The sequence below is a fragment of the Durotheca rogersii genome (genome assembly GCF_024521655.1).
Source record: "Durotheca rogersii strain YMJ 92031201 chromosome Unknown GGS23scaffold_61, whole genome shotgun sequence".
Lineage (NCBI taxonomy): Eukaryota > Fungi > Ascomycota > Sordariomycetes > Xylariales > Xylariaceae > Durotheca > Durotheca rogersii.
The window spans coordinates 56,978-79,797 of record NW_026251292.1 but is presented as its reverse complement, the minus strand read 5'-3'; the positions used below and the strand labels follow the sequence as shown (position 1 = coordinate 79,797).

Genomic DNA, 22,820 nt, shown 5'->3' with positions numbered 1-22,820 from the left:
AGAGAGAGAGAGAGCTTCTACCGAAGGGCACGCCAGAGCCAGAGGAACGGTGGAGTCTCCTGCCCAGACATGCAGCCATGCAATTTGTGACCCCGTTGTCTCTTGTAGACAACCTTGCATAAGGTATATGGGCCAGAATGGCTTGCATGGGTATGCCACCCAACCCCATAGAGCGTTCTAGACCCAGCGAGAGTTTCGGGTGAATAAGGTGACGAGCAAGGAAGGATTGCCAGGTAGGACCACGAGCCCTATACGACAGGCTGTCTACGACGGCCGCGACGGCCACGACGGCCACCGCTGGCCACTATGGCCGCTATGGCCGCTATGGCTGCCACTGCTACCTTTCCGTTTTCCCCTCTGAGCCCCTGGACCTCTCTGCTAACTTCCAGCGTCGTCAGCGGTTCGGCCAGCGCAGACAGCGGGATTACAGGCACCTACTAGGTGCCCCGATGCTGCTCTCGTCTTAGCGTTGCGTTTCGCCCGGAATTCGGTCCCTCGTACCTAAATGGAGAGAGCAGACGAAATTCCGCGCCGAGGATTTGGGGGGGAGAGGGGGAACTGGCTCGGCTCAGCGACGCTATAGGTATGCGCCATGTGCACATCCTGCCTACCTGGTGAGCTTCTCCATCCAACTCCGGGGCTTGTTTGCGGAGGAGCAGCTAGCTGTCATCCGCCGGTCGCTCGTGGTCTTCGCGCTCGCGCTCCCACACCCGCTCGCCAGCTGATCGAGTGCTAATTCATCGGACCGATCTACTTGTTGGTAGCGAAGGTATGCGTGTTGCTGGCGGCTCTCTCTCCTCTCCTTCTCTTTTTGTTTTTTTATTTCATTTCATTGGGCGTCGTTGTTGTTGTTGTTTTTCTTTTTTTTTTTCTTTTTCCAGAGACATCGCATCCTCAGCCTCTCATGAAGACTGATGAAGAGTTGAGACTTATCAGCGTGTAGGCCATCAAATAAGGCCGAGTACGACCGTTGGTCTCGCATGGCCATTGGAGGAGCTGGGCTACGAGACTCTCCCTACGAGTGTTATGCGGGAGCACTGCCCTTATCTCGCTTCGCTTCAAGCTACTCGACCTCCGGAGCCAGAAGAAGCCTCTTCCAGGTGAGTGTTTTTTTGTTTTAAAAAAGCCAACAATCTTCTACGGCCTCCCTAGCCCGGCGTCTTTACCCTATCACTACACGCGGGACCAGGCGCGCTGCGTCCCATTGGGGTCGACGAATCCGAAGCATCGGTGACCTCTCCGCTTCTACGGCTTGGGTAGATCGGAGATGCTTGCCTGGTAGAGAGGGCAATGCCTGTAACCTACATACATGCGAATGCCTACCTACCTACCAACCGGGGTAGATCGCCGACCAATCCCGTCGCTGGAACGCCCACCTCGGCGCGGCCATTCACCTTAAGAGCCTCTTCGTCGACGCTCGGGATGGGTGACATGCCTGTCGAGGACGCCCACGGCCTATGCCCTCCTCCCCCTCGATATTCTGGCCCTCGCCCGCTGGGGAAGTGATGTGCGCGCTCGTATGAGCGCCTGCACTATACAGGTAAAGACTCGTAGCAGGACCTCCTTTAATTTGACGCGTCCCGGCCTTTCTATTCTAAGCACCTGTTGATCCAACGATCAACATGGCGACGCCGCGGCCCGCTACCGTCAGGCATGCAAACCCCATGGCCGTGCGCAGCGACAGTGGATGGCGTGCGTCAGGCACCGGAGACCCGTCGGGCAACACGCCTGCACCTTGCAGCGCGACGCCGTCGCTCTCGGCGTCCGAAGATATCCTCTCCTCGTACCGCCGTACGTCCCAGCTGCTCTCGGTGGGAGGGATTCGGTAGAATACAGGCTAAGCCAGGACCAGGTCGGTATTTAACCCAGCCCAGCAGTCATCCCACTATCATCCTGATCTACCGCCGGCACCACCTTGCTACGAAGAACATCCACGCTTATTTGATGGCAACAGGCAGACACACTAAGCCCGAGCCTCGGGGAGGAGGGGAGAGGGGAATGCTGGACCGAATATCACATCTCAGAAAGCACGCGCGACGGGGCGTGCGCGTCGAAGCTATTCTACGAGGACGATCGAGATGCCTCCGTCGAACCGTGGCCCTTTTCGGACTAGGCATATGGGATGTTACGCTGCTTAGCCTCGAGAGATTGGGCAGCGCCCTTCGGCTTTTGTCCCAGGGTGTTCACTCCAACACGAGTCAAAATCCTCCACACCTCGACCTTCACCTTGACCGCAGGGTTGCCGGACTCTTCGACCTGCCTACATACATACATACGGTACATACGACCCTTTCCCCCTACTACCCTTCCCCCCCCCCCTCCCCTTGCTGGTGCTGCTGCTGGACGATACGATGCCACAAACATTAGATTGCATAAGCGCGGATTGCCTGAACGGGCACAGTTTCGCATTTTATAACCATGATGCCACTTTGATCTAGCGGGCTCGAAGATTCATGTGTGCGCGTATGCGTGTGTGCGTGTGCGTGTGCGTGTTCGTGTGGTGTGTGTGTGTGGGCATCATCCCTGGATGCAACTGAAGAGCGCAGGCTGAAGAGGAGTCGGTTCAGGGAGCTTCTGCCTAGGGGCCACGTAGCCGACACCCAGGCGATGTAGAGAAGGGCGGAAGCAAAAACATGCGCGGTACAGGCAGATTTTCGACTGCCCAGCGTCGGTGACTGGTCACATTATGGCCACCCGCACCCCTCGGCGCGCCCAGTCACTCAGTGCTCCCTACGGGTTACGTGGGACGCTGGACAGCCGCTGCTGCTCTCGAGCACCACCGCCGATGTCGTTCGTGTCAGCCCCTCCTCTCTCATCCACTTCACTGAAGAGGAGAGCCTGCTTAGAACGCTCCAGGGCGGATCGTGATTTTTCCCGTCCGTCCTATCACATCCGGGAGGGCCTCTCACGGCTTTCACTCGACGGGGATTAACGCTAGCCTACACGGTTAGCCAACTAGCAGACCGGCCAGGTCACATAGCGCGACAGTCGAGGTAAAAAAAAAATTTTGTCGAAAAGGTGTTCCATCCCCTTACGGTATACCCGAGGACGAGACGACTCGCAGAGCCAGGACGGCGTCAAGACTCCCAGGACCTCGCCGCTGCCGCTATCATCGCCCCCTAAGACTATATGAATAATTATACCTGTCCTAGACTGCTATCGGATCGGGAGCTTCGAACGCTACTTATACATCGAGATACCTTAGCAAAAAAATAAAATAAAATAAAACACCACGGGGGCCTAGATGTCTACCCGGCGATAGAGGGGGGGCACAAGACAGAAAATATACCTATGTGACACAGACACAGGCACACCACAGCCCGCGAGGCCATACGGAAGGGCCCCTTTGCTGCGTTTTGCTTTCTCTCTAACGACGGCCATCTCATTCAGCCAAGCCCCCGCGTGTGTGCAGGAAGCATAGCATTGGTCAATTGTTACTCATCGTCGTGCTCGACAGAGTAGCCAGCTATCTAGCGGTCTTCGTGCCCGACCAGCTCCTCGTGCTTAACTCGACAGCCCGGGTGGTGCCTAAACATATATTAAGCTAGGCGGCTATCGCGACTCCCGCGTAGCATCGCTCCTCGCGTCGGGAGCGCTTGAGTGACACGAGGAGCAGGACACGAGGAGCAGACCGATCATCCCCTCCCCCCCCTCTCAGCTTCCCCCCCCCCAAGATATGACCCCACTCTGTTCCTATTCGTTTCCTGTATTTCGTGAGAGGCGTGGCTTGCGTGCCAATGAGAGACGATGAGAGGCCGCAAGAGAGGAGAACGCGAAGCGTAACTCGGCCTTCGACGAAGGCGACTCGCTGGCCAACCAGCTATCCGGCTCACCGACTGACCACCCCATCTGTCTCCTTCCAGGCTGCGTGATTATGCGGCCTATAGATAGGATAAGGTAGGTAGGCGAAACCGAGTTCGGCCCATCCCGCGCTAGGTGAAGTCGTCGCTAGATGAAACAAGTCGAGCAACGTTTGCCTCCTGGCTCTCGCGGCGCCACCTACGTACGTCGTGCGTGCTCGACACCCTACGGAGAACCTGGGCTGACGGGTAACCTTCTAGAAACGGGATGAGCAACCCGACACCGAGACCCCGTTGCTAGCGCTTTTAGCCGGCACCTATACGTTGTGGGCAGGTGTGTGCGGGCGTCCGGAACCGCTAGCGTGCCTCGACCTATATTCCTACGAGCGCGTTATTTAACCCGACGAGACGGCACGAGACGACAACGAGGACGACGAAGACGAAGATGACACCGACGGGCCGGCTTTACGGATCGACGTCTCGGACGTAGTAATCGCTCTGGCCGCTAAGATTAGGGCGGGAGGGGAGGGGAGGGAGGATGTACTACCTACCTACGTAGTAAGTAGTAGGTAGGGTCGCTCCCGATGAGAGAGAGAGATAGAGATAGAGGGGACCCTCCTTACATACATCGTACATACATAAGTGGATAGGTAGCATGTCACACATAAGCCGTACGTACATCCACACATATATGCCATAGATCCCTGAGGTTAGGCCAGGTAGGTCCGAGATGTGTACGACGTGGTATACGTGTGGCTCGCTTCTCTCCGAGTGGGCGAGGGAATAAAGGGGACAGGCAAGGAAAAAGAAAAAGAAGAAGAAGGATAAAGAGAGAAGGAGAAAGAAAGAAAAAGAATACCACGATAAAATATTACCATTAAAAAAAAAGGGAACAGAAAAATGGGGGGCGAGCCCGTCGCCGAGGACCACACAGCCGGATCCGGACCAGGCGAAGTCTGAGCGGCGGCGCTCCCCCCTTCTCTCTCCTCCCCCCCTCCCTCCTAGAGAGGTGGAAAGCCTACTTATGCCGAACCTTGTTACAGCCATATAGGCTATAGGGCCCACGGGCTCGATATATACCTACCTACATCTGTCGAACCCGTCTCCATGCTCCTCGGCGAAGGAATGGCGAAGTGCCGAGAAGGGCATAGAGAGCATCCACTCCGGCCGCCCTCCCATCTGCTTATTATAGGCTAGGGTGGGAAGGGGGAGGGGGGGGGAGACGACGTAGTCTCCCGAGCGCCTGCGGCCTTGTTACCTAGCTCTTCTTCTCTCCGTCTCGGAGCGTAGGTAGGTAGGCAGTTAGGCTCGGCCTAGTGTATCCACAAGTCTCCGAGATGCCTCTCTCTTTTTTTTTCAATCTTTTTTTTTCAGCGAAACGTCGATGGGTCCTGACTCGGTATGAATGCCATCTTCTTGCCCTAGCCTCCCCCCTCTTTTTTCTTTTCCTTTTTTTCCCCCCTCTGGTCTCTCCCCTCTTTGGCAGACTCGCGGCCGCGAGAGCGGAAACGTCCAAGCTAGGGCGGCGGCGTCTTGGCTGCGAGATAGCGCCTCCTTAGACGGCATAGGGGACGCGTGTGCAGTGCTAGTGTCGTAGCTGCCGCCGCGAGAGTAAATCACAACGTGAGGGTATACGTAAACACATACCGATAGGGGAAGGGTGGGCGGCGTGGTAGGTAGAAGGGGAGGGGAGGAAGAGTGCGGGTAGACAGTAAAGGGGGGGGGGGGTGGGTGGATTCTTGAGTTTCTGGCGTTTGCTGCGCCCTCTCAGACTACTTATACCAGACTGCGCACGGCGTGAGAGCCCAGCATGGGCGTGGAGACAACTCCGATATGGCGCTTCGTCTACCTGCCCGTCGTCGTAATCGGTCGATTATGTGCGGAAGTCGGCCAGGCACGAGGTAGATAGACAGGACGACGTCGCGACATCAAGACCCGCGCCGTCCCCCCCTCCTGCTGCTGCTGCCTTGGCTACGCGCCCACGCTACGCGTAATCTCGAGCATTCGGCACTTGAGATAGCGCCGAAAGCATGCCACGGTTGTACCTACGCGAGCCCCTTGCGCACCGGCCGCCCTCGCCGGCGAGCACATGGGCGACTCTACGGGCGTCACGGTTAGCACGTCTAACCGGGCTCACGATCGCCCGTTCCTCCGGGAGGCGCGGGAGTGGGCGCGTACTGCTCGTTTGTTTGGCCGCTTGGCACGCCTTACTACGATTACGACTACGACTACGGCTGGCATTAGGTAGCTACCCGCCGGCGAGACCGACGTGCGCGCGGGCACACGGACACACTTGCGCACGGACGCCCACGACTCTCGGGCCCAAGTCACTCGCGCCGGCGGAGCTGTCTTGGGGACCTGCGTTGCCGCCGAGAAGACGGGAAAGGTTACCGAGGGCCCAGTAGCTTGAAAATTTCGTCAGTCCTCTGTCTGCAAGTAAGCAGGTTACTAAGGAGGAAGAGCTGATCGCGCGTGCGAGTTCGGGACGGGGTTGGGAGAACGGCATATCGTTGGTGAGTGGTGTTTGTTGCATTCCGGACCTCGTAAGCCCTTAGATTTGTCGGTCGTATGTATACGCATAGGAGGGGAGCAGGGGAGCAGGGGATCGCCGTGACCCGACACGACGTGGCATCGACCCCTATATCCTCCGGCCGGTGGACGACACTTGCTCAGCTTTCCGTGGTGCAAACATTCTCGCGGATGGAAATCGGAATGTGGTTATTCTGTCCTTGGCATGAGGTGAAGAATATGATATGATTGATTCTTTTTTCTTGGGGGGTTAAACTTTTTGTACTTGCGTTCGGGCCTGAGCCTGTTATCTCTTGGCTATCAATAGGCCCCCGTATCTACTGGCGTCAAGAAGACCCCGAGAGACTATAGACGGACAAGTCCAAGACTTGGGAGAGGAGGCAGCCGCCGCTCCTGGCTTGCGCATATGTGTTGGGATTTGGGTTAGTAGGCGCCTTCAGCGACATCGTCTCTTGTGGTCAAGATTCCCGGGGCCGTGGTCATTCCACGGAGTGTATCACTAGGTTAATCCCCAAGGCCGTCGGGTTAAGAGAACGTCACCAGTGGCGTGGGTGCGTTCCATAGGCGCTGCGTGTGGTAGCTGGTACCGTATAGCCCTCCCATGCATCTGTCATTCTTGGCAGGATATGCACGGTAATAGAGCCTAACGCCTAAGAGATGATAAACCGGGCCCTTATTGTTTATTGGGGTTGGCTCTGCCGTACATAGGTTTCGACGTAAATATACCAGCGTCTCAGTGCCGAGCAGGAAGGCCTAGCGAAACCGGGATGCCAAAAAGGGCCTCCATTTTCTTCGCGAGGGGTAATTAGCTAAAATGCCTATGAGAGACGGGCTTTGACGGCATGCCGGTATATATTTTAGACGAGAAGCCATCCTGGAGATGTATTATATCTTCTTAGGCTAGAAGCCCTTTTGGGCAAGCCTGTCGGTGATATCGAGGTAGAATGCGATGGCGTTGAAGCTATTTTACGAATCAGTCGGGGGGGACGGGCGGTGACAGTCGAACAAGAAAACCCACGTTGGCCCCTGTCCCATCCACTTGCGCAATATCCACCCGAGGCGGTTTGTCCAGTTGATGAGGTCTAAGTGGCTGACGCCAAATAGGGTTCCCATATAAGTGCCCCATATCGAGCTCTCGACGCTGACGAGGCCGTCGTTGGGGCCCTCGGCCTCGCCGATGATCCTGTGCGAGCGGCGGAACGGAGAGAACAGCGACGGCCGGTCCATCATGGCGCCGTACGAGAAGTAGTGGACGTCCGGGTGGTCGGGCGTCCGGGGGTTGAACTCTTGGGTCATGTACGCGCGGGTCAGTTGCTCGAAGGCGCCCGTGTCCATGCCGAGCCGCTCGACGAAGCGGTAGATGCCGGGCAGCCGCTCAACCCCGATCTCGTCGAAGACGTAGTCGGCGAAGGCGCTCCCGCGGTGCGGCGACGCGATGGTGACGAGCGAACCGACGTTGACGTCGGGCGGACGCAGCCGCGATATCATATACCGGGCGTCAAGCCCGCCCATGCTGTGGGCAACGACGTTGACGCGCTGGCCTGGCGCGGCGGCAGCGATGCCGCGCGCGAGCTCTTCAGCTCGCTGCTCGATGCTACCGCACGGTGGCACCGTGACCGTAATGACCTTGACGCCGTTCGCCTTCAGCGCGTCCGCGATTCCCCGCCAGTACTGGATCGTCGGGAGGAATCCCCCGGCGACCCGGACCTCGGCGAAGCCCATCAGGCCGTGCGCGAGCACGACCGGATCCCGCGGGGTAGCTGACGGTGTGGGTTAAGTTCGACGACCGAAGAGGGAGGAAGAGGGGGGCCCGCACCGTAGCATTCTCTGATGGTGGCATATTCGTCGTGTATCTCTCGCAGTCTAGGGTCGTCGCCCTGGGCGGAATAGCTTCTCGTCCACGCAGCCGAATGGGTGTGTGCGCAGCATCCTGGCTGCGACAGGGCGCGAATCGCACGCAGCTTCTGGCCACGGCCGGCGACGTGTCGGCGCAAGCCGGTGGCCATCGCCTCGAGGGCTCTTCTGCGTAGGCCGGAGGAGAGCACCAGGTTACGTTACCTTGGCATGCCGCTGGGGTTCTGGCGTGTGGGTGGAGGAAGCATAGTTATCGTGTAAAGCGAGGCCGTGCGTGGAATGGAAGCGGGATCGATCGGGGATCTCGCTGGGCGTTCAGGGGAGGAAGAAGGATGGAGATGGCGGCGGTCTAGCACCGCTACGTCATGCCCCATATCGGGTTAGACGAAGAAATAAAAGACTAAACCATATTGGAATGTAGGGAGAGAAACGGTCGTTGGTGATTGGTGCGCATCTAGGAATATATGTAAGGAATAAGCGCCTTTTCGGCGGTTTAAAGCCCGTTCTATTTCCGGCTGGCGAGGGCATTGCATTCGAACCAAGGTCTTAAAAGATACAGGTCGCTGTCGCACGCCTGGTAATCTTAGGTGCCGAACATATGTAGGCCCTGTTGACGTCTCCGGGTATGGCAATGTTGTTGTGCGGTTGCAGAAGGCTGCCCGTCTACTTTCCAGTATGCTAGGAGGAGGTACGTACCTACGTTAGGCGGTGTTGAGCAATTGTACTCGACGGGGCGTTATCCGCGGGTGCCTGATATACCCTTATGATGGATACAAGGGTAGGCAGCTGGCAGCGCCTGTTGGGACCCCACTTACCGCTGCTTGCTCAACCGGGCACGCGTCGATAAGCGAAAGGTACCTACCTATCTATCTATATCGTGGCCGCATAATCGGCCGCATCCTCTCTCGCCCTCCCTGGTCCCAACACTCTGCCATATCGCCTTCTGCTAGGTATAATATCTACCTACATTTATGATCGCCTCCGCATCCAACATCGCCGTCACTGTCCCTGTCACGCCCGCTTAGGCATGGCCGGCGAGAGCATGCGACGTTGCTGTCCTACCGATCAATATGGAGATCCGCCTCCTCTGTGCCTACGCCTGGTCAGCGCACACGCAGGCAGCATGTCCCACCTCTGAGTATGCGAGAGAGCGCCCGTTAGGCAGCGTGGCCGATAGCCATCGCTTTCGTGGGCCTGTATTCCGCTATACTCTAGCTAAAGCGAAGTGGCAGAATTCCTGGGTACAGTCTAAGCTCGACTCTGGGACGCGTACGCTAGGCGACTTGTGCGCATACTCTCTCTCCGGGACCAGGAAGTGCGCAGACATGGTTCGATCTGGTGACAGCGCCACATAGGTGCTGCTATTTACCGCGCACCGCTACACGGGTCTCTTCCTGGTTGGCCGTCGTCGATACGGCGCGCCGGGGTGAACCACAGCGCCGGGTCGGTCTCCGCCTCGTCTGCCCCCTGCCGCTGTCCTCATTGGACAACCTGGAAGCTCTCCCTGGACTGGGAAAACAGAGCCAGGACCATCGCGACAAGGGTCTACGCCGGTCTTGCCTCTGTAAGCCCGTGGGAATATTCTTCCTCTGTAGGTATGCTGAGCACATCGCGGCCTGCTCGCTGGCGCGCGGATAATCACGGGCCGACTAGCCCTAATAAAGCGTCCGCGAGGTAGGTACTGTGTGGTATCCTGGCCGATGATGTTGAGTCAAAGCTATGCGCAGTGTGCGTGTATGTGTGCGTGTGGGCGAGGGGGGTTAACACATGTGTGGTTTCTACCGTATTTTGCTAGAGGAGCATCGATGCCACATCGGCTCGCCAGGGGGAGAGGCATGTCTATCCCGGCCCGGTCTATCCTTTCGCCAACCCCATTCGCTCTGTTCTATCTTGAGCTTCGCAGAAAGGCGCTGTGCCAGGCCCTCGGGTTCGATGGCTTTTCCCGGCTTGAGTCACTTTATCTGTAGAGTCGACCCGATTTTCACTAAATTTAACTCCCTTGAGTCCTCTCGAGTTCTTCTTCATCCCATCCTAGCCCTCCCGCTGATCGATCAGTCCGCACATGCGATGACACGCAGAACCAAGCAAACATGGATAGTTCCTCAGACTGCACCCCGGGCCGCTGCCTGCACCTCTTCTTCACCAGCGAGTCCTCTCTCGCCAGCAACGTCGTCTTCCTCGCCCTCTTCGCCCTCCTCATCCCCGTCACGCTAGGTCTCGGCGTGAAGTACCGGGGCTCAATCTTCGCGACCGCCGTCGCCACGGGGCTCGCCCTTGAGGTGCTCGGCTACGTCGGCCGCGTGATACTACTACCACACCACGACTTCCACCCCTCGGCGAGCGCGTTTGCCCTCTTCCTCACCGGCACGACGACGGCGCCGACCCTCATCTGTGGCGCTGTGTTCCTCGCCGCGACGCGCGTTGTCGTCGTTTATGGCGAAGAGTTTCGCACCTGGAGACCCGTCTGGTACCAGCTCTTCTTCTACGGCCTGATTACCGCCGCGTTCGTGCTCGAGGTCGCTGGCAGTGTCTTGTCTGCTGTCGGAGAGAGCGCCGAACAGGTAAGTTGGCAATGGATCTGCTCTACGTGACCGATAGAGATAGGCGATGTACTTAACATTATATCCAGGTCGATACAGGCGCTCATGTCCTCATTGCGGGACTCGTCATCCAACTCGTCGCCTTGGTTATTTTCGTTGGCCACGGGACGTTATTCGCGATTTCGGTGCTCTTGAAACGTCATTCTCTCGACCCCAAATTTGCGGGTATATACACTGGAGCTTCATTCAAAGCTTTGTTGTCTGGTATGTGGGATCTGCTATGTGACTTTTCAGTAATAAATGCTTTTGCTAACTCGACCCCGTGCTGTGTAGCCCTATCGTTCGCGATCTTGCTCCTTGTGATTCGGACAGCCTATCGCATTATCGCTGTAGCCGAGGGATATAGCAGTTCGGTTGCGCGGTCCGAGACGCTATTCCTGATTCTCGACGGACTGATGGTTCTCCTGGCCATCCTGGCCCTGCTCGCTTTCTTCCCAGGCCGCGTCCTAGGCGAGCTGGCGTTGGCAGCGCCGGCGCAGAGGCTCCCTGAATTCCCTTTACGGCATGCACACCCACTGCCTCCTTACGATCTGCCTCCGGTCCGCTATAGCCCAACCCACCACCAGGTAGCCATCGGATCCCTGACCACCATCCCTTTCCAGCCAAAGCAACATTCCGAAGCCTCCCAACCAGGGACTAGCTTAGTGGATAGGGATACTTTGTGGTGAGCAAAGACACTCCGCGGTTATAAGGGATATAAAACGGCGAGCGAGCGGTTTAGAAGAAGGTAGACCTACGTCGTGGGCCATTGAATACGACTGATGCGGTACGGTCTGAGCGGTTGGAGCGATGCTATTTGAAAAGTATTTAAGCGGCATATTTGATATCATGGACGGCGCTCACTCTCTATCGTCGGAGGCTTTTTCATCATACTCTCTTTACGCAGGCTATACGGTTCATATCCGGTGGGTTGGTTCGGCCACAGTTGATTTTCAGCAATTTTCACTATGTAGTTCGCTCATTTAGATTCCCCCTTTTCGCAAATGAATGATGTCTCGATAGTACACGATATCTACACCCAGGTCGTTAGGGAAAAGGTGGCAATGAATGGTTATTTCTTGACTTTCGGCGGTTCTTTTTGTTATGCAATAATATCTTGACTCCCCTCCAATGAACTCTGTCTGCTCTCATACAAATTCCTCTACTCAGTGTGTTGGGTGGGCATAGAGATTCCTGTCATGCCCAGGGATAACCACGGTGCTAACGAGAAGTGCTATGCCAAGGGCTGTCATGGGCCCCAAAGAGAACTGCCGCGTGTAGGATGGTACTTGGCCACTCAATTTCGACTTATCTCTGTACAAGAGGTAGGCAGGTACTGGCTTCTAGGCCTGTTGGGTCTGCTACACCATGACCCTAGGCATATTCAACAACCACAGCAAGTCCAATACGCTTCGTCGATCGGGATTCAATGGTCTATCTACCATCCAGTAGCAGTCCTGTTCGCCGGGGATTATCGCCGGGTTGCTGACGGCGTATCAAAAGACGCCCCCCCCGGCCCTCCCCTTGTCCAGGAAGAATTTCTATTCATAACATGGACGAGGTCAACTGGTGGAGGTAGACGTGGTGGCGACGGTGCGCTGTTTAAGCACAGTTCTTCTCTTCAAGTTTCAGCAGCGTACCAACTAATCTACGAAGCGGCGCCTAGGTGTGCGTCTCCATGACCTGATTGACCATGACATACCTTCTTCGCTTGTATGAAAGTCGTGGATTGGGCGTCACCGAGGGTGATACCGTTGGTGGTGTCTAGATTCCTCGCACATTTACGGAATCTGCCTCGCATATGGTTGACAAACTTGACAGTAAATCCCGTTACCTGTACAATGTTATAACGCTGGATGTGTCGCCCATGTATGTGTATGTTCCCAACCGACCCGGTAGACTCTGCCTCTCGTCCTGGTAAGGTACTCCACGAGATTGATTTTCCTTTCTGCAACGAATATCATCTGAGCGATACCTGTGTATGTTGGTGTGACAAAACGGTTCGTTAACACCTAACGATAAGGGGAAAGGGGTAACGATCGCCTGAAAAGTTCCGCCACCCGTAGTTATAATTGTATCCAGTGCTTGTGATAAATGATATCTTCTGTGAAGCGCTTAGGGGTTGACAACGCGGGCTTATCTGGCTAAGGGCTCGGAAAACTTCCCCCGTTCTCGCTTTTGCCTTCCCGCCGGGACCGATTAGGATGTGGAAATGTCAGCGATCTAGTCACTGGATAAAGCGCCATAAAGCTATATATATCGCCACTAACATGGAGGCAAGAATTAAGGGACATATGTTACCTCTTGGGTCTAGGTGACGGAGATAAACCCGTAGCCCACTGGGGGCTTCTCACCACCACTGCCTACCTGTATTTGGAGGCTGTGCCAAGGCCAACAGCCTATCCCTTGCGTCAGGTGTCATGTCGATCATCACAAAGAGGCGCTAAGAAAGGTGTCCGCAGCGTGTATGTATGTAATATCACTGATGGCAAGTATACCCGAGACAGTGAGGAATGACTCACAAGCGCTTACATTGCTTATGCCGTCCTAACGTGTGTAATTCTGATATAGCTTCATTGTAAATTAAGTTGTCATAACAAAATACAAGCTTACAGGACTATTTCCTTTCACAGGCTGCCGCCTTGTTGTCGCTTGTGGGTAGGCCTCCTTCAATGGTCTGCGCACTTCTCGGTAAGGTACCTTAGTTTTGGGCATCCTGATTGAGGGACTGATTTGTCGATACGGCATCCTCTCATAACCTTTACGCTTTGATCACTTGGACCAACACCATCTGGGATGATAGGTCACGGTCTGTGTTGTGTTGAGGAGATTTCTCATTGAAATAGTTGAATTGGAAAGACTTCATTTGTAGAAGTATGACGCCGATAAAGGAAATCACATGTGAGATGAAAGCCTTGATACTCCTTTCCCACACTGTGTTCTAATATAAGTGGTAACTTAGAAGAGAGTAGACACAGTAGAATAATTGCGAAAAGGACAGGTGATCTAGAAGGATCGAGATCTTATCTACGGGGACGAGATACTTAGACATATGGTGTCTGAATGTCTTAATTTACCGCCTTGTCCTTAACTTTCTTCACTGCCGTTTCTTTGTAGTCTTTCCTGTAATAATTAAGTCTAAAACACAGTCTCCTTTGCCTGTTGTATGTTCCTTTAGCCTTCAATAAAGCGATAGCACAATGCCATTGATGTTCGTAAGAGTTGCATCAATAACATCTTCAGTTCTCCAAACCGCAGTCTCAAGTCTGTGGGAATACACTTCCTACGTGTCATATTAGCGATGGATCATTCATTGTACAGATGTTTCAAGCTATGCCTCATATCAACCTCTTCGTGCTAGTGGTTGGTATCTGGGAATATATAAGCTGGAGGAGTTTCGTGTCGTGGAATTCTATAAGCACACTTTAGACACACCAAACACGGCCGACGGCAACATAACCCACCGCAGGCACTACACAGCTCTCGCTTGGACTCCCATACCGAGTACAATCTTCTGACGCTATTGGATATTACCTAGCTAGAATTGTACCAGATCTGACATAGGACACAATGGCCACCGACGATCGTCCGTCCAATGTAAGTGAGCCTTTAGGTGAAGAACGGAACTCCAGCGATAGCGATTGGGTAAATGTGCCCATTACGGATCCTCAAGAGCCATTGGGCTCATCCTCTAGCCAAGAAGCCTACGACGGACTAATACTGCCGTCGGAAGACGATGGGTCTGGACATGAGCCAGGGACCCACCGTCTACTCTCTTTGCCTGACCCCGATTTTGACACTGAGGACAACCACGAGTTCCTAGGGCACTACGAAGAAAGCCAAGGGCTGGGGTATCTAGCCAACGAGAGTTTTATGGAAGACGTAGCCGAAGAGGCAGAACGGGCGATTGCAAATTGGGAGCAGATCAAGGGATACAAGGCTACCCCGGAGCAACGCGAGAAAATCATATCGAAAAAGATCCGGCTTCGTAGCATGGAGTGGCTGGAGGGCATCAAGAATGAGCTACAGGGAAAGGAAACAGTCCCGATTGCGTGGTTCAATCGTCTCGTCGCCGAGAATGAGCGAGTTATCTGCTTTGTTGCGAAGGCGATGGGCCGTCAGGCTAAGAGAGAGGAAGCGATAAAAGCCGACCTTGAGGCTAGAAACCAGCAGTTCCTGAATGAAATGGAGGAGAAATTTAAGAGCGAGATTCGCGAGCTCGAGGATCCGACGTCTGGCCACGATGGTGAGGAGAGAAAAGCCATCAAAGCGGAACTCCACCAGGCGAGGGAGAAAAACACGCATTTACAAAACGACCTCGATGGATGCAGGGCGAACCATACTCGACTCCGGGACGAGCTCGAGAGGCTGGAATCTGAGGTCAGAGCTGCCGACGAGGCCGCGCGCATATCGTCAGAGACCGAAGAGCTTTACAAGAAACAGGCCGCGGAAGCCGAAGCTAGGGAGGAGGAACTTCGAGTTGCCATGGATACGGAAGAAAAGAAGCTCGTTGAAAAGCTCACCCTATTCAAGCAAAAATTGGAACAACTGCAGAGGTCCGAAGACGAGTCCAGTGCGCTTTTGGAAGAGGTAGGTGCCCTGAAGCGGGAAAACGCCAGACTGACAGATCAGCTAGCGGAACAGTCCCGGAGCCTGAACGGTGCTACTAGTGACCTTCGGAGCGAGTTGGACGCGCTCAAGCAGGAAAACCGCAGGTTGAGGGACCAGGTCACTGGTAAGGCCCGAGGTGACAGAGGCAAGCCGGAGGCGGGAGATAAAAAACGAGGTGACGACGGTACGCTCCGAGGTAAGTTAGAGGCGTCAGAACGAGAGTGCAGCAGGCTAAGAGACCTGCTGGCCGAGCGAGTAGGGAATAGGGAGGGGCTCCGGGAGTTCTGGGACCTGGTTGAAGCGACGCGACGGGCGATGGGCGAGCTGCAGGAGGACGTGTCCACCTTCTACTCGTACCTGGGGTTCGACGGGCGGGGGGTGAGCGCAAGCGAGGCGCTGGCGCACCTGTGGGAGCACCTGGAGAAGCAGCCAGAGGACCAGCTAGAGCTGCGGCTGGCGAGTGTGCGGGTCCTGGGGGAGATGGCGCGGACGAGGCGGGAGCTGGCGGATGCGCGGACGCGGGTGCACGCGCTCGAGAGCGAGCGCGACTCCCGCAAGACCGACGCCGAGATCAACCTCGAGCTACGCCGCCAGGTCCGCATCGTCGACGAGGTCGAGGTCGACCGCCGCGCTGACGAGAAAACCGTGATGTACCGCGACCAGCGCCGCGGCTTCCTCGACCTCATCTTCGGCGCCGACATCGCCCTCAACACCATCGCCGACAGCTGCACCGACCGCCGCACCCGCGACGCCGTACACGACGTCCGCGCAAAGTACCTCAGCATCGAGGTGCTTCCGAGGGTGCGGCCCCAGCAAAGCGTCACAGAAGGGTTGTGGTGAATTTTCTGAACGTTTAGGGGTGTTTTAAGAGTTAGGTAACGAGATGTAGTGGCTGCAGGAATTCAACAGATAAAATACCCTTGATTTTGCTCATATATTTGATGGGAACTCGTTACATTGGGGGTTTATTGTAGGATCTAACCAGCGTTGCGACCCTTTTGCCTTTCTAGTTCACCTACCCACGCTTACACAACAATACTTTATAGAGCAGGGCCTTGTGCGTGTTTAGTCCTTCGAGAGTAGATCAGTCTTATGTAGGAAGTAAGTGTCCGGGAATCAGTCTGCGCAGCAACTTCATAGTATGACACTAGAATCCCCGAGCCGTCCCACAAACGCGTAACCACCTACTTACTATGTGCGGAAATAACAGCATAGCAACTACTGTCCCTCTAGCCGGAGTGGTACCGGGAAGAGAAGAGGGTTTATATGACCAAGCAGACAATATATCTAGTAAGTACGACTCGGTTCGACCCGGGCTCTCTCAAGGGACCGTTTTTGTTTGCCCCTATTCGTTTTGAGGAGAAGGTAGTTAAGAAGAATACCTCTGGCATAAGTCGATGATGGTTCGCCCCAAGAAGCTACACACACTCCTACGTCTATAGACCCCGGACCGTCTTTTCACTTTAGAGCTATTCGTGTGGGAAGCACGTTACTGCCGCTCCGGCTACGCGTGGTGGCAGGCGACCGGGAATCGAGCCTCTCCTTCATTCGACGTAGCGCCACTCCCGATAGCGTGTTTAAAACTGGAGTCATTACTTCCATCCGATCGAGAAACTCATAGGAGTCGGCGGCGATCGACGTAATACTAGCTATGGGGACGGGCCTGCGGTCAAACACTAAGTATATCGGCGTCAGTTCGCGCTGCCTGTGCCCCCAGGGGACCTTGAGTGATGAACAGCCGAGGAGACTTCGACATGATGGCCGTCGCCACTCGTCATCGTACTGAGTCCCCGGGGCACAAGAAGATGTTATGACTCAAGAGAGACAAATAATCGCCACAACCTATAACGCCTAGCACTCTTGTCTGGTAAATACGGACATCAAGGTAACTTTCCTGTTGTCGTAGCGGTGTGGCGGTGGCCAGCCTGGAGGCTGTCGACTTGTAAACCTGTCTGATTTAGGTCTGCTCTTGATGGAGGTTATGGATACTCCTCACACTTGGAGCGAGAAAGATGGGCTTCAAAAACCAGCACCGCACCCAGTGACACTAACTTTGCCACACAACTAGTCGAAATATTTTTCTGCCGTCCGCTCGTCTTGAATCCGCGACTTCGGTACGCTAGGGAGGCGGCGGTACTTCCAGGGGATACTCTGTATCACTACTCATGGTGATGAGAACGAAAAATATGCAACTAGACCTGACGTGCCCTTGGTTCACTCGCGCATCCCACTTGGGAATAGGGGATATCATGGTAGTCGCACATTACCCGTCTAAATGGCAAGGTGAGAATCGTACGATGTTTCCTACGATGGTATTAGACACGATAGAAAGGGCGGCCAGCATCGACAGGATCATGTAGGCCCGCAAACTCTCGGCGTAGGCCAAAATAGTCTTGATCCCCACTGGCACTGCGGTCGTCGTAGGATCTGCCATGGACTGGCACGATCGCTGTGCCCTGTTGGTGAGGCGCCACTGCCGGCGTGTTCTCGGCGTTGGCGTTGGAGAAGTCGATCTAGCTCCTCAATTTCGGGCATATTGATGCTAAGGAAGTAGATGCTCGCAAGACACCTTACGGCGAGATTGTACCACGCCTCGTTTACCCTGCCGGAAAAGTTGCATCGCAAATTGGGTGATACACGTCCGCCGGACCAGGATCACGAGTGCAATAGGGGGAAAAGAGGGGTGAGAGAATGGGCAAGGCTCAGGCAGCAACGCACGCCCTGATTAACTGGACGACTTGCATTCCGATTAGGGCGACGACATAAATATCTACGCTCCCATGACCTGGCGCCCGATCTATTGTGGTGTCTGAGTGGCACGTTAGTGTCCGAGTTGGTTTCCAGAGGCTGTCCTCGAATAATGCCTTGTCGATCCAGCTATTTTGGTAGTCAGACTCATGATACCTTCATGCCGACGACATAGAGACAAGGACGGGCTCGGTAGCTCGATGCCGTATCGTAAGTCTAACTCCGGCGTTAGAAAGATTCTATTGAGAATTAACCGCGCCATTGACGTAAATTGCTAGAGATTGGGTCGCCTTACTAGTCTGATGTGTACGCACAATCTTCGTGGCGGCACTTGATTATGGTTGCAGATGATTGACGAGAAAGAAGGAGTTATAGCAGCGTATTCACCACCACCACCACCACCACCACCACCACCACCACCACCACCGTAATCATAATCATCGTCATCGTGTACATAATAGGCGACATACACCCGTTGTTAATTTCCGCAAGCGCGATTAGCCGCAGACACCTTTAGCGAGGTAGCGCGTCTAGATTGATTGAGGCTGTCATCAAACCTCACTCCGTCATCCTCGCATACTTACCGCTTGTCATCTGCCTCTGCCGCGCACACACTGCAATGTATCTGCAGCTAGCCTAGTAAGAGACATAGGTATAATACGCTGGTTAATCTCAAAAGTCCGGCCGGGGCGTTCCGCTAGTCTTGGTAGGCCAGCCTCTCCCGACGTTGGAGAAGAAGGGATTCATGCATGGGTAAACGGGGCAATAGCCATATTTTCCCACGCACGTAGACCGTCCTGATCGTAGAGCCGACTCCTTTGGACCGGCTTGGGCGTATTCCCTCTCCAAGCATCGGGTTGGGCGTCAATAGCATCGCTATTGTTAGTCTCGACGAACTCCTAGAACAGTCTTGTAATAGAATACTCACGAAGTCGGATTTCCTAGCTCCCTTTCCCTCACATTTCTTTCCATGATCCAAGCGCCATGGCACGCTTCCCCACCCCTTCCGGCCCGAGTCGAAATATATTGCCGACATACAGTCCGCACTGTCGTGCTACCCCGACCGCGGGCGATCAATCACAACCAGGAGAAGGGAGCCGAGCACTTGTCGTGAGCGCACGTGCAGCCGCGCCTTGCGTCGCAGACATGCCGGGTGCGACAGTAACTGCCGCGATTAAACGGCGTCCAGCGAAGCGAACCGCGGGCCGGAGAGGAGGACTCTCGTAAGTAGGCGTGTATAAGGACTGCAGATAATAATCTGGGGAAACGAGCTGCAATGGATATTATCTGGCCAAGGATTCCCCAGACTCGCTCGCTCGGCAGAATATGGCGGGCTCCTAGGGAGTCAAGCGAGTATCTGGGGCTTCGATGCGACCCGTCCACTGGCCCTCGTAGTCAATTAATTACTGGAAATGAATTGGCGGCGCGCGCTCAACCGAAGTCATACGTCGTAGCGAGGATAAATAGACCTAGGCGTGTCCCCAGGAAACTTGGCATCACGCCGACGAGCCTAATACCACTGGGTGGCGGTAGTTATACCCACCAAGTACATTTGTAGGTATAGCGTGACAGAAGCTGAGAATGCGACAACTCGAGGGTAGCCGGAAAGATCTCGTCGGTGAGCCGGTGAGCCACGGCTGAGGACACCACAACTCTCCCAGAAACCGAGCGGCGCCGACTTCATAGGCTTGTTGAGCAGCGCGCTCAGGTGGATAGGTAACAGCTTGGGTTCCATGGTGTCGGCAGAATGGCCAACGGATGCTTAATGAGGTATCGCGGCTGCTATCTAGGTACCAGGACTCGAGGCCGAAATTATTTTATGTCGGTCGTCAACATCACCAAGCTATTGTCAGACTGTGGGGTTGGGAATGTTTTACGAAAGAGCAAAGATAGTATCGAGCGACAAGTGTCTCCAGCGGTGACCGGTCGTTTCAATTGTGCCTACAGCCATCCTCGGCTTGTCTCCCAGAGAGATCATCATTTTGCGGTGCCTCGGCGCCAGATCTGTAGCCGGGAGCCTCGAAAACACCATGTGGACGTAACAGGACAATATAATACCATCTACCAGTATCCGATAAACCGATTAATAGCGGGCTCGTTTTGCCATGTCGTTACAGGGGTTTTTGTTTGTTTTTTTTTTTTGTTTGCACGCATGACGATCACCAATGACCCCTCTGCTCCGGCCCTTGTCGGCGCACGCAGAAGGTAGATTTGTATGGAGCTGCAAGGCAATTCGCCGAGGGGCCGCCCTGGAGCCTAGGGTGGCATCGTTAAGCAGTGCGGTGGGAACAATCCTGCGATGCGCAGCAAATATTCTTGACGTAGAGAGAGCCTCAAGGTTTCCTCTCGGCGAGATCGTGTTCCTCCCCTGTATGTGCCGGCATAGGGCCACATCCGCGCCGAATTCGATGGAATGGGAAGGTAAATAGGCTTTCGCCATGGAAAGGAGCCAGACAAGAAGGAGTAAAATAATTGATAAAATGAATGTGGTGATATGGCGTGCTAGAAGCCCAGAGGTTGAGGAATCTGAGGCCTCGATTGCGCCGTTCTCATGGGCGATGGGTGCCTACAAGTAGCAGATATCGTATCGCACGCTGACTAAAGAAATAAGCTTGTATGCGCCAAGGTTAGAAACAAGCTTCTGTATTCAAGCCGTCGTATCTTCTGCGAGATTGACAATGACCAGGGGCGTCGCCTGGATGTAACATGGCTAAAGGGGTCGCTTCTCCAGCTAGTAGAGGCTTCACAGCAGGGCCCTGCCGGTGGTGGCGTCGAGTCGAGTCCTCCCTCACCAATCTCGACGCACGATCCTTTAGCCACGATGTCGGGATGTGGCTGCATTTCCTGGGCCTCTCGGCGGTCACCGTTGTGATGCCATCGAGGCTGCAGCTCCCACCTATGCTGACATGTCGCTGACACAGGCTCGGCTCGCCTTAGAAATCATCGTGAGAATAGGGAAGGTAAGGTGAGGCATATTACGCATCCGCGTCTAAACCCAATCGTCTGGGCCTAGATGACATCAAAGTCGGCCGATCTAAGCGCGACGCAGCAGACATTCGGGGAGTCCAGCCACCCGGTCCTCAGCACGACGGGGGACGCGGAGAATATCACGCAGCGCAGCCAGGGCGAATACCGGGAAGATAGCGGATTGCCTCTCTCTCTCTCTCTCTCTTTCTCTCTCTCTCTGCGTCCGCCGTGACCGCGGAGAGCCATACCCGCGCAGCCGTATCCTTCATAGTGCGAACGACGGAGGGACGCCTAACCCTGCCGAGCATCCCCGATACCACAAACTCTTGTCCCCGATCCACCCGGAATTGTTTAAGTTCTGGAATTACTCTTAAGCTCTCACTGCCCGGCCCAAGGGTTTGTAGACGACAATAGCGCACCACCTCCATTGCCATTATGGTTTGGCGATCGACAGCCTAGCGCTCCGAGTCTCAGTTTACGAAATTTGGACGAGATCATTCTGCCGTCGAGTGTGAGGAAGATCGTAGCTCGTCTCCTGCAGCGGACTCGGTCGAGAAACGCCGGTAGGTGGTAGAGAAACGGGCGTCGCAGTCTACAGGGTCACGGAGAATCCCCACGCCTCGACTGGCGGAGGGGTAGGAGAGTGCGTTATCCACGACCTAATCGGGCCAACAACTCGTAAGCGGTGCTGCTGCATCCGAGTATGGGGTGCGGACATGGCATCAGAATACGGTCGAGTTTATCCATATTGCCAGCGAGCGCTGAACAAGGCTAGTTTGGAGTCGCCGGACAAGGATTGTTGTAAGGAAGGGAAAAAATATCGAAGGAGGAGGAATTGGGGAGGAAATCAAGATAGGGACGGGACGAATAGCGCAGGCTCGTTAACTACGTACAGCACCACTACCCGCATATCTATGCTTGTATACACTAGCTCTGCGTAATTAAGCAGTATAGGCAGCACCGCCTCATGGACTTAGGCGCGATATTCGATTGGCGAGACGGAGCGGGCATTGGTTGTTGCGGGCCACCTCGCTCCTGTCCCAGGGCTATCCACCACTGAGATCCCATCTCGGACTTTCTTTTCGCTTCACTCTGAATGGGGCATCTACCGGAAGGGGATACGTACCCCAGCGCTCAGGGGTCTCCATGTGATGCCCTCTCTTACTCTCTCCTTTAACAACGTCCTACCACTACGCTCACCCTCCTTTCCAACCCTCACCCACCACCGCCGCGACTTCGATACGGACACCCGCCGCTATGAAGATCCAGAACGTCGCCTGCCCTCGTCCCCATGCCCCCAACAAATATGCCCGCCTGCCTCTCAATCCAGTCTGCTCCACAGCTCCGTCTGCTTGGGCTCGACATGCAAGTAGCCTGCAGCCATGTCACCCTCCCACACAGGCGAACCCTTGCTTGATCTACCTCCTCCTCTTCTCTCCCGCTGGGACTGCAACGATGTCTCGTCACAGGCTTTCCGTTCGACGGCCCTACCTCCGGACCCTGCCATACTAAGTATGCTCGGCCTTGCTGAGATGGTGTTGGTGTTACTCCGCCCCCGTCCCCCTCGCAATCGTAACGGGCCTGGGTGCTGGCTTGTAACATGACTCCGCGATGGGACTGGCAATGCATGTAGTGTTAAATCGTGATGCCTGACCTTATGGGCCGGGTTAGCCCCATGGCATATCAGATATTTCCCCTTTAGGGCTAGGGACTCATCTACCTGAGGTCTTAT

At 55.0% G+C, this 22,820-nt stretch overlaps 6 protein-coding genes across 6 annotated transcripts; 4 read left to right on the top strand and 2 right to left on the bottom strand.

The window, feature by feature from the left end:
- Positions 1 to 1,301: 1,301 nt before the first annotated feature.
- Positions 1,302 to 2,527, top strand: GGS23DRAFT_471938 (uncharacterized protein). The gene is made up of 2 exons (XM_051514236.1): positions 1,302 to 1,852; positions 1,955 to 2,527. The coding sequence occupies exons 1-2, from the start codon at positions 1,654 to 1,656 to the stop codon at positions 2,365 to 2,367; spliced, it is 612 nt and encodes a 203-aa protein (XP_051367120.1). The 5' UTR covers positions 1,302 to 1,653; the 3' UTR covers positions 2,368 to 2,527.
- Positions 2,528 to 4,030: 1,503 nt separating this feature from the next.
- GGS23DRAFT_471778 (uncharacterized protein) lies at positions 4,031 to 4,992 on the bottom strand. The gene has a single exon (XM_051514235.1). It carries the CDS (start codon positions 4,845 to 4,847, stop codon positions 4,344 to 4,346), a length of 504 nt encoding a protein of 167 aa, XP_051367119.1. The 5' UTR covers positions 4,848 to 4,992; the 3' UTR covers positions 4,031 to 4,343.
- Positions 4,993 to 7,229: 2,237 nt separating this feature from the next.
- Positions 7,230 to 8,335, bottom strand: GGS23DRAFT_601534 (alpha/beta-hydrolase; the record flags this gene model as incomplete). Its single annotated transcript, XM_051519207.1, has 3 exons — positions 7,230 to 7,290; positions 7,348 to 8,089; positions 8,146 to 8,335. The coding sequence occupies 3 exons, from the start codon at positions 8,333 to 8,335 to the stop codon at positions 7,230 to 7,232; spliced, it is 993 nt and encodes a 330-aa protein (XP_051367118.1).
- A 1,571-nt stretch (positions 8,336 to 9,906) lies between these two features.
- Positions 9,907 to 11,630, top strand: GGS23DRAFT_471731 (RTA1 like protein-domain-containing protein). Its single transcript, XM_051514234.1, has 3 exons — positions 9,907 to 10,744; positions 10,813 to 10,987; positions 11,057 to 11,630. The coding sequence occupies exons 1-3, from the start codon at positions 10,274 to 10,276 to the stop codon at positions 11,449 to 11,451; spliced, it is 1,041 nt and encodes a 346-aa protein (XP_051367117.1). The 5' UTR covers positions 9,907 to 10,273; the 3' UTR covers positions 11,452 to 11,630.
- A 2,887-nt stretch (positions 11,631 to 14,517) lies between these two features.
- Positions 14,518 to 15,937, top strand: GGS23DRAFT_590364 (uncharacterized protein). The gene is made up of 2 exons (XM_051517689.1): positions 14,518 to 15,568; positions 15,619 to 15,937. Exons 1-2 carry the CDS (start codon positions 14,636 to 14,638, stop codon positions 15,637 to 15,639), a joined length of 954 nt encoding a protein of 317 aa, XP_051367116.1. The 5' UTR covers positions 14,518 to 14,635; the 3' UTR covers positions 15,640 to 15,937.
- A 3,837-nt stretch (positions 15,938 to 19,774) lies between these two features.
- Positions 19,775 to 20,579, top strand: GGS23DRAFT_471626 (uncharacterized protein). The gene has a single exon (XM_051514233.1). It carries the CDS (start codon positions 19,869 to 19,871, stop codon positions 20,328 to 20,330), a length of 462 nt encoding a protein of 153 aa, XP_051367115.1. The 5' UTR covers positions 19,775 to 19,868; the 3' UTR covers positions 20,331 to 20,579.
- Positions 20,580 to 22,820: the final 2,241 nt, after the last annotated feature.